The 10167-nt window shown below is 44.4% G+C and overlaps 1 protein-coding gene and 1 non-coding gene across 2 annotated transcripts; both read left to right on the forward strand.

The window, feature by feature from the left end:
* Window positions 1-5383: 5383 nt before the first annotated feature.
* TRNAM-CAU lies at window positions 5384-5455 on the forward strand. Its single transcript has one exon. It is a non-coding gene; the product is annotated as a tRNA-Met (tRNA).
* Window positions 5456-5612: 157 nt separating this feature from the next.
* LOC119358312 (protein Rf1, mitochondrial-like) lies at window positions 5613-9938 on the forward strand. Its single transcript, XM_037624922.1, has 3 exons — window positions 5613-6871; window positions 8128-9296; window positions 9846-9938. Exons 1-3 carry the CDS (start codon window positions 5896-5898, stop codon window positions 9936-9938), a joined length of 2238 nt encoding a protein of 745 aa, XP_037480819.1. The 5' UTR covers window positions 5613-5895.
* Window positions 9939-10167: the final 229 nt, after the last annotated feature.

A 10167-nucleotide genomic window follows, 5' to 3' on the forward strand; every position in this document is an offset into this window, starting at 1 on the left:
CGCCCGAGTCAAGTTGTGACACCAGTTCAATGTATGCCGTAAGTTTTGTTGGTACTAAAGTGACTTTCCTCGTCAAGTTTAAGCACCAGTGATGTAATTGACTCATAAATATACAAGACGGTATGACCAACTCATCAATCAAGAAAATAAACTCAAATAATAAGAGTTACACGTGTGTCACTAAGTAACACCGTCTTGACGGTTTTACAATTAAAATCGCCATCTGAAAAAAAATCCAAAAAATTATCATGAAACTTGCCATCCAAACAGAAAGTTGTCATGCTTCATAAATAAAGTTGTCATCTTCGAATAACTAAATTTGTCGTAAAAAAAGTCAGAACGAAATTGCTTCATGCCACATGTACGGTTCATACGAGATGAGGTTGGCAGGACGACAGCCACCGTACCGGGACGAAAGCGAGGGTGCGGAGGAGGCAAGCAAAGTGAACAGAAAGCACCCGGTTTCCTGTAAAACCAGCGCCGCCAGCCACCCGTTTTGCTCCGGCTCTCCCGTATATAACCCCGTCCCCATCCCACCCTTCCTCCCATCGACACAAGCATCGGGTCAGTTTTCAGCCCAATTCCTCCGCCGCTACAAAATCCAGACTCACTGCTAGCTAGACATACGGATATCACACAGTTCAGGGCTTGAGGCAGATCAGTACAGTTTCCAGTTTTCCCAGGCAAGAAGAAGGGAGGATCATGGTAGGCCCGGCGAAGGCACCGTGGATGGTGGCCATGAGCGTGGGCGCCCTCCACCGGGCAGCCAAGGCCAGGGCCAACGTCGGTGGCAGCGTCTCGCAGGGCGCCAAGCAGCTTCCGGCCTCCGCAGCGGCGGCGGCGGAGAGGCGGCGAGCGGAGAAGGCCGAGGAGGGGCTGAGGACGGTCATGTACCTCAGCTGCCGGGGTCCCAATTAGTATCAGCTACCTGCTTCTTCTAGTTCTAGCCTCTGTTAGAAACCTCTATAGCAACAGCCACGCCGTGTGACTTGGCTGGTTAGGTCCCTCCTGATTGTAAATACTCCCGAGTATGTATCACTCGATGATGATGATGATGATGATGATGATGATGATGATGATGAAATTCCCCTGCTTGAATTTACAATGCCTTGCTTCAGAAGAGGGGTTTACATTGCCCTCCGATTCCAAACTGTCTGTTCGTTTCAGATTCTTTCGGAATAGTATTGCTTCGAGTTGTTCGCGATTAGATGCTTCGATGGGCAGAATCCACATCGCATCAAGACCAAGTAGGCCTGGAGAGCACGAAGTCACCCAGAGTGATAAACAGACAAGTCGGGGTATTGGAAGTAAACCACTGCTCGTGTCATCGACTTGATGTGTCCAAAATCGCTAGAATATATACTGAAATCACCTGGATTGTTAGAAAGATGGTACCCCCATGACTTCCTCTCCTGTACTTATAACCCAGCGCCTCTCTGGAGCAGAACAGGGGTTGCCACCTCTAAGCCAGATGGATCAAATGCCCTCCCAAAACTTGTTGAGGAACAGATTGAAATGCTTGTAATGGCAGATAGAAACATTAGTAGACCTCAGTTTGGTCTGTGATACTGCCTTCGGTAAGTAGTACTAAGGTAAAATATATGGTACTGCCTTCAGTTTGGTCTGTGTATGCTAATTCTCTCGTGTTCAAATTTCATTAGTAGACCTCAAGTTCCATGGTAAACATGAACTCTGTTTATTTTAAAGGTGAATTGGTAAGGGAATCATAAAAACGTTGTACTGGTGCAGGCATTGCAGAAATTTTGGCAAATCGTTTATGACAAAGACAAGATATAATTTTCTAAAGTGGGAACTTACTACTAGCTAGGATAAAATGATTGCAAAGCAAATTAAGTAATAATTGTACAGAGAGAACAAACAATATTCAGTATCATCTATGTTAATGTTTAAGCAGAAAGCTCGATTTTTCCCTCTATTAGAAATCAACTGAAGTCCTATAAATCCTTTCAACTAATTTGTCTAATGATTGGAAAGTCCTAGCAGACACAGTACATCACAACACCTTCTGACACAAACAGTTGAGAAACAAATCCCCTTAATTTTTCTCGAACTTAATGCCAGAAGAGTATTCTCTGGACCCCAAAAATGTGGTGCAGATGAAAATAGTGAATTGCAGCTCCAATTTTGACACTTCAACACAGCTTTTTCGAAAAGGGGATACCCCGGCCTCTGCATCAGATCGATGCATACGGCCATCTTATTAAACCAAATAAGTTCCAACAAGGTCTCAAAGTCTCCTACTGAAAAGTGAACAAAGCTCACACAGAGCCAACATGGGCTAGAAACACAGACTAGCCATATAAAAGACGCCACAACCGGCTGGCTGAAAAAGAGATAGGTAAACTAATTGCCTATCCTATTACATGATCGCCATCCAAACCGGTTGAAGATATCCCGAGCTACCATCTCCCAGCGGATAGATCCAGTAACCAAACGCTCCCTGGCCTCCGTCGGAGTGAGTAGCGATCACGAACAGATCAACGCCGTGGCTCTGAAAATAACCTGCAAAAATGAATATGTGTTGTCATGTTAAAAACCAAATCATTTCTGCAATTCCAGAGCGCCCACACCAAGGCACAGACTCCTACACGAATATGTCTCGCTAACTCGGGCTCTACCCTGTTAAGCCACGTTCCAAATAACGTGTTGACTGAATTCGGTGGAGTAATATTAAAAGCAATATGGATCGTCCTCCATAAAACTTTAGCTAGCGGGCAATCAAGAAAAAGGTGTTTGATCGTCTCATCCCGATCACAGAAACTACACCTAGTAGATCATGTCCAATTACGCTTTGTCAAGTTGTCCTTGGTTAAAATAACTTGTTTATGCAGAAACCACATAAACACTTTGATTTTCAAAGGGACTTTAACAGCCCAAACATGTTTGGAACTAGGAATCGAGCTTGAATTGATAACATCAACATACATTCATTTAACAGTAAAAACTCCAGACCTAGTAAGCTTCCAGCATAATTCATCTGGTTGTTGGGAAAGCTGAATGTCCATCAGTCTCCTTACTAGATGCAGCCATTCTTCCCAACGATTATCCACTAATGCCCTTCTGAACTGAATATTAAGGGGGATCGATTGTAATACCGTGGCAACAAAAGTCCCACGTCTTTGAACTATACGATACAAAGACGGGTATTGGATTGCTAAGGGTGTCTCTCCGAGCCAAGTATCCTCCCAGAATCGCGTACTGGCACCGTCACCAACAATAAACTTTGTCCTATTAAACACGGACAACTTTACTTTCATAAGCCCTTTCCAAAAGGGTGAATCAGTCGGTCTTACTGTCACCTGAGACAGAGTTTTGGTTTGAAGATACTTGCTACGGAGGATTTGCGCCCAAGTGGCGTCAGTTCCACTTGATAACTTCCACAACCACTTGCTGAGAAGACATCTGTTCTTAACTTCAAGATTCTCAATACCAAGACCCCCTTGGTCTTTCGGTCTACAGATGATATCCCATTTGGCTAACCAGTATTTTCTTTTAATCTCATCGTCTTGCCAGAAGAAACGCGATTGATAGAAGTCCAGTCTTTTCCTAACTCCAACTGGGACTTCGAAGAACGACAAAAGAAACATAGGCATACTCGTGAGAACCGAATTTATCAGAATTAAACGGCCTCCGTACGACATGAGCTTGCCCTTCCAGCAACTCAGTTTCTTTTTAAATCGATCCTCGATGCACTTCCACTCTGTGTTTGTCAGTTTACGATGGTGGATTGGTATTCCTAAGTAGGTGAAAGGCAAAGCCCCCAAATCACACCCGAACAATTGCCTATAAGCCTCTTGTTCATCGTTGGCTCTACCAAAGCAGAACAACTCGCTTTTGTGAAAGTTGATTTTTAACCCGGTCAATTGCTCAAATAAGTATAACACCAGCTTCATATTTCTCGCCTTTTCCAAGTCATGCTCCATAAAGATGATTGTATCATCAGCATATTGGAGGATGGACACACCTCCATCAACTAGATGAGGTACCAGGCCACCCACTTGACCAGCCTCCTTGGCCCTTCCTATTAGAATTGCCAACATATCCAGTACAATGTTAAACAAGATAGGGGACATCGGATCCCCTTGTCGCAGGCCCTTTTGTGTCTGGAAATAATGACCGATCTCATCATTCACTTTGATTCCAACACTCCCTTTTTGCGTATATGACTCAACCTGGCGTCGCCATATTTCATCAAAGCCTTTCATACGCAACGCCTGTTGTAGGAATGGCCATTTAACTTTATCGTACGCTTTCTCGAAATCCACCTTAAAGATGACTCCATCCAACTTTTTCGAATGAATTTCATGGAGCGTTTCATGCAGGACCACCACCCCTTCTAGAATGTTCCTGTCCGGCATGAAAGCAGTTTGGGAATGCTGCACCACAAAATGCGCAATCTGTGTGAGCCGATTAGTCCCAACCTTGGTGAAAATTTTGAAACTAACATTGAAAAGGTAGATCGGCCTAAACTGCTCGATTCTCACATCATCCGTTTTCTTAGGAAGCAGTGTTATTGTTCCAAAATTTAAGTGAAATAACTGAAGCTGTCCAGAGAAAAGATCGTGAAACATTGGAAGTAAATCCCCCTTAATAATGTGCCAACATCTCTTGTAAAACTCCGCCGGGAATCCATCAGGCCCGGGAGCCTTATTGTTTTTCATCTGCGATATAGCATCAAACACCTCCTTCTCCGAGAATGGGGCAACCAGAATATAATTATTACGAGCAGTTAGTTGAGGCACATCCTCAATCCTGGACTCATCGAAGGATACACAACTGTCCTCCGAAGGTCCAAATAGCTGCTTATCTATAAGTCAGCAATTGAAGCTGTCCTCCTTCAGCCTTATCTGTAAGGACTCATCTGAACATGATCCAGAACTCCATCTCCATTAACACCTGTGTGAAGGCCTCCTTCCTCCTCCTGTCAATTGAAGCTGACCATGGAAATCACAAGTCAGCAATGATTAACTATAAGAGATTGTGTCACAGAACACAAAGTCTATCAACGCATCCCTTGGAAGGGACGGGGTTGCCCAAGAAACTCATAATGTATACACCGATACAGTACAACAGCAGATTGATTTATCAAACATTCAATTTGGTTTATCGGCATCGTGAGCGTGTAAGTTTTGGTTTGTTGGATAGCATGGCTTGGCCTGCAACAAAGCGAGGTTTTATCTGTTTGGTAAATTGCAAGGTTATGTTTGGAAGCTGCCACTGTTCCACGGGCAAAGATTTTCTCGGGACATAACTAAGTCAGCGTGTCCATGTTTTTTGTAGCTAAAAAATCAAGTAATTTTGGTTTCGCTGTGAATGAACAAGCGTTGTTATAGGCTAGCATTGCAAATGCAGAACAAGAAAAATCAGAGTGGCGCAGCGGAAGCGTGGTGGGCCCATAACCCATAGGTCCCAGGATCGAAACCTGGCTCTGATAATTTGTTGCTTGGTTTTTTGTTTATCTATTTATTTTTTTTGCTCTGCAAGACAAGGCTGCATCACCGGTAAGGTTTCTCTGAAGAAAAAAAAACAGCTGCATCCCCCTGTTTGAGCGCCTCCACCAGGCACCAGCTGCATCGGAGACATTCATCTCCCCGGTCCTCCCTCCTGTCCTCTCAAGTCACTCACATCCGGGGCCGCTCGCCACCGGTCCTGCCTCATCCACGGAGCTGCGCTGCTCCTCCCGCGCTTCCCGCTCGGGCGCCGGGGCCTCCTCTCCGTCGCCGCTGCCGAACGCGTTCCCCCGAGAGCCTGGTTGGTGCGCGCGCGCGCCGAGCTCGGTGCGCCTCGTCAGGGGACGCGCGGACGGTCGCTCAGCCTCTCCAGAGGGCGAGATCCGTGCACTGGCGCGCCGACCTCCGCTGGAGACGGCCAGCAATGCCAGCCGCCCGCCTGTCCTCCTTCAAGGCTCCTTCACGAGAGCGCCGACCTCCCCTCGCCGCCTTGGCTGCCGCCACGGAGCGCGTCCGCGCCGGAACGCTAAGTCGGCAGGACGCGCACCACCTGTTCGACGAATTGCTGAGCCAAGCCGCGACAGTCCCAGTACGCAAGCTGAACAACTTTCTTGCCGCCCTCGCCCGTGCACCGCCCTCAGCTGCCTGCAGCGATGGTCCGGGCCTTGCCATCGCCCTCTTCAACCGCATGTCCCGAGGCGCTGGTGCACGGATGGTGTCGCCCACGCTCTGTACCTATTCCATCCTCATGGACTGCTGCTGCCGTGCACGCCGCCCGGACTTGGTGGTTGCCTTCTTCGGCCGCCTCCTCAGGTTGGGGCTGCGCTTGGGGGTCATCTCCTTCAACAATCTCCTCAAGGGGCTTTGCCAGGCCAAGCGCTCAAATGAGGCTTTGGACATGCTGCTCCACCGGACACCTGAACTACACTGTGCGCCTGATGTCTTCTCGTACAACATAGTAATCAACGGCTGCTTGAAAGAAGGTGAAGTAGACAAAGCGTGCAATCTCTTCCATGAGATGCCCCAACTGGGAGTTCAACCTGATGTGGTGACCTACACCTCAATCATGGACGCACTAAGCAAGTCCGGAGCAATGGACAAGGCAGAAGTGCTCCTTCGGCAAATGGTTGATCAAGGAATTGAACCCAATATCAAGACATATAGCTATCTGATCCATGGATATTCTACTTTTGGTCAGTGGAAGGAGGCACTTAGGGTATTCAAAGAAATGGCAAGTCTTGGTGTTGTACCAGACGTTGTCACGTTGACCTCATTAATCGATTCCCTTTGCAAGCACAGAAGGACAAAGGAAGCTAGAGAAATTTTTGACTCTATGGCTGCAAAGGGCCTGAAACCTAATATCGTCTCCTACTCTACTATGCTTAATGGGTACTCCCTCCGTTCCACAATGTAGCGCATATAGATTTTTCTAGAAGTCAAACTTTATAAACTTTGACCAAGTTTGTAGAGAAAATCATATACATCTAGAATACCAAATACGTGTGCTTAGATACATCACAACACATACTTTCATATTATATACATTTGGTATTGTAGATATAAATAGTTTTCTATATAAACTTGGTCAAAGTTTATAAAGTTTGACTTTGTAAAAAATCTATATGCGCTACATTATGGAACGGAGGGAGTATGTCAAAGATGGATCCTTCGAGGATATGACTGATCTCTTCAATTCGATGGTACGGAATGGTATCGTACCTAACCACCATATTTTCAACATACTGATCAATGCATATGCTAAACGTGGAGGAGTGAAGTGCACTGTAGGTCCTTGAACTATTCCAGGGATGTCACGTAGGTCCTCGAACTATGAAAATCGTCATCTAGGTCCTCAAAGTGCAGTAAGTGTGTCATTCAGGTCCAAAATCTCCCTGACAGGCTCTAACGGGCCAGCTGGCACATAAACAGTAACCGTAACCGTACGCGGCAAACAGTCCTGAATTCCTGTGCGTGATGAACAGTACACGACAAAGAATAAATATAAAAAAATATCAAAAAACTGAGATCCTCTGTCATCGAAGAGACCCTGGCGCGTGAACAGTAAAAATGTCATTAATTCAAAAAAAGTTCGCGAACGATGAATTTGGAAAAAATATTCATGACTTTAAAAAAATGTTCGCGAACGATGAATTTGGAAAAAATATTCGTGACTTTAATAAAATGTTCGCGAACGATGAATTCGGAAAAAATATTTGCGACTTTAATAAAAAGTTCACTAACATTTTTTAAAGTCAGGAATTTTTGTGGTTCGCGAACATTTTTTTCCATACCCACGAACAATATTTGTGGTTCGCGAACATATTTTCAAATTTATTGTTTGTGAACTTTTTTAAAGTCGCGAATATTTTTCCCATATTCGGGAACATTTTTTTGAATTAATGAACATTTTTACTATTCACGCACCCGGGGTATCTTTGATGCCAAAGATTTTCAGATTTTTTTGTTCATATTTTTTTATTTTTCGCACTGTTCACCATGCCAGCTGGCCATTTAGAGGGGGTTAGTGAGATTTTGGACCTGGATGACACACTTACTGTACTTCGAGGACCTAAATGACAATTTTCATAGTTCGAGGACCTATGTGACACCCCTGAAATAGTTTAAGGACCTACATTGCACTTCACTCAACGTGGAGTGATGGATGAGGCTATGCACATGTTCGAAGTAATGAGGCAACAAGGAGTAAACCCGGATGTATTTGACTATCAAATCATAATGGATTCACTTTGCAAAATGGGTAGGATGGATGCTGCTCTGGACAAATTTAATCAGATGGTCAATCAAGGAGTTTCACCTAACAAAGCTGTTTACCAATGCCTGGTTCTGGGTTCTTGCTCTCATGGTCATTTTGTGAAAGCCAAGGAATTGATTTCTGAAGTGGTTAATAGAGGTCTGTGTTCTAACAGTGTGTTCTTCTATCCTGTAATAAACGACCTTTGCAAAGAAGGAAAGGTAAAGGAGGCACAGGATATGTTTGACTTCATCCTAGGTATTGGTCAGCGGCCTGATGTGATTATGTACACTTCACTGATGGATGGATATTGCCTTGTTGGCGAGGTGGAGAAAGCACTGAGTGTACTCGATGCTATGAAATCTGCTGGCCTTCAACCTGATGATGTTGTATATGCTACACTTCTTAACGGTTACTGTAAAATTGGAAGGATCGCCGATGGATTGAGCCTTTTCAGGGAAATGTCACTCAGCGGGGTTAAGCCCATGACTATTATATACAACATTATACTGGATGGGCTGTTTTGCTCCGGGAGAACAGTTTGTGCAAAGGAAAAATTCAATACGATGACTGAAAGTGGCATACCAGTGGGCGTTGACACATACAACATAGTTCTTAGTGGACTTTGTAGAAATAATTGCACTGATGAAGCAATAGAGCTGTTCAAGAAACTACGTGCAACGAACGTGAAGATTGATGTCATAACACTCACTACCATGATTTCTGCAATGTTTAAAACTAGGAGAATTGAAGAGGCCAAGGATTTGTTTGCTACTATATCAGCCATTGGGTTGGTGCCTTCTGTTGTGACTTACAGTGTAATGATGACGAATTTCATAAAAGAAGGGTTGCTGGCAGAGGCTGATGATATGTTTTTAACAATGGAGAAGGCTAGCTGTGCTTCCAACTCCAGTCTGCTAAATCAAGTGGTCAGGGCGTTGCTGGAAAAAGGTGCAGATGTAAAGGCTGCAACTTATCTCGCTAAACTTGATGCTAAACAGCTGTCAGTTGAAGCTTCAACGATTTCGTTAATAGTATCTCTCTTCTCAAGGGAAGGGAAACTAAGGGAGCATGTATTCATGCCGCAGGAAGGCGTGCCAAGGAGTGCAACACAAACCAGATATAAAATAGTCTGTTTAATAACTGTGAGATGGTTGATGCACTGCTTTTGCTCTCTGTTGATGATTCTTACTATCATGTTCACTCTTAAAACTCCAACTAAGCTATGATCTCTCTCTTCATAATGTTACAGAAAGTTAGGTTGCTCTAGATTAAATGCTTGCATTTTTGAAATTTCAGCAACCATTGCATGTAAACTCAATTTGTTACCAGTGATATCCTGGTTACTTTCAGTTATGCCTCTCTCAACAGTAGTGCTAATTTTTTCTGTGAAGCGTTAGGTGTGTTATGAACTGTGTTTTCACCTAAAATCTAGTTGCCTGCTCTAGTGCACTTTAGTTAGTAATCTGATGTTCTGTGCTAAGCGTGTTTTGAAGATGAGAAGCGTTAAGCTACTCCCAGGAACTGCTGACTGTAAAAATACATTGCAGACGCCTAGGTCTCTCCGGTAAGAAATATTTGCGTTTATTCATTGTATTGACTAACTGACTAATCATGAACAGAGCGTGAAGGATCAGCGCTGTACTGCCATTGGGAATTGGGATTCTCATCTCAGAAACATTTGTCATAGTGCATTCTACGGTGTTGACTGTTGAGCGATTACCTTGAAGACATTTTTTAGATAAAAAGTTGTGCAATACGGAGGCCTCCAATGGAAGCACACATTTACACATATTCTGTATGGTCATGATCAGTCAGTCAGTCAATACCAGTAGGTGTAAAAGTACCGTTGATCAGGAACGTTTAAGTAAAGTACCGTTGCACTAATGAAACAAACAAATCAGAGTGGCGCAGCGGAAGCGTGGTGGGCCCATAACCCACAGG

Source organism: Triticum dicoccoides, chromosome 2A, assembly GCF_002162155.2.
Source record: "Triticum dicoccoides isolate Atlit2015 ecotype Zavitan chromosome 2A, WEW_v2.0, whole genome shotgun sequence".
Classification (NCBI taxonomy): domain Eukaryota; kingdom Viridiplantae; phylum Streptophyta; class Magnoliopsida; order Poales; family Poaceae; genus Triticum; species Triticum dicoccoides.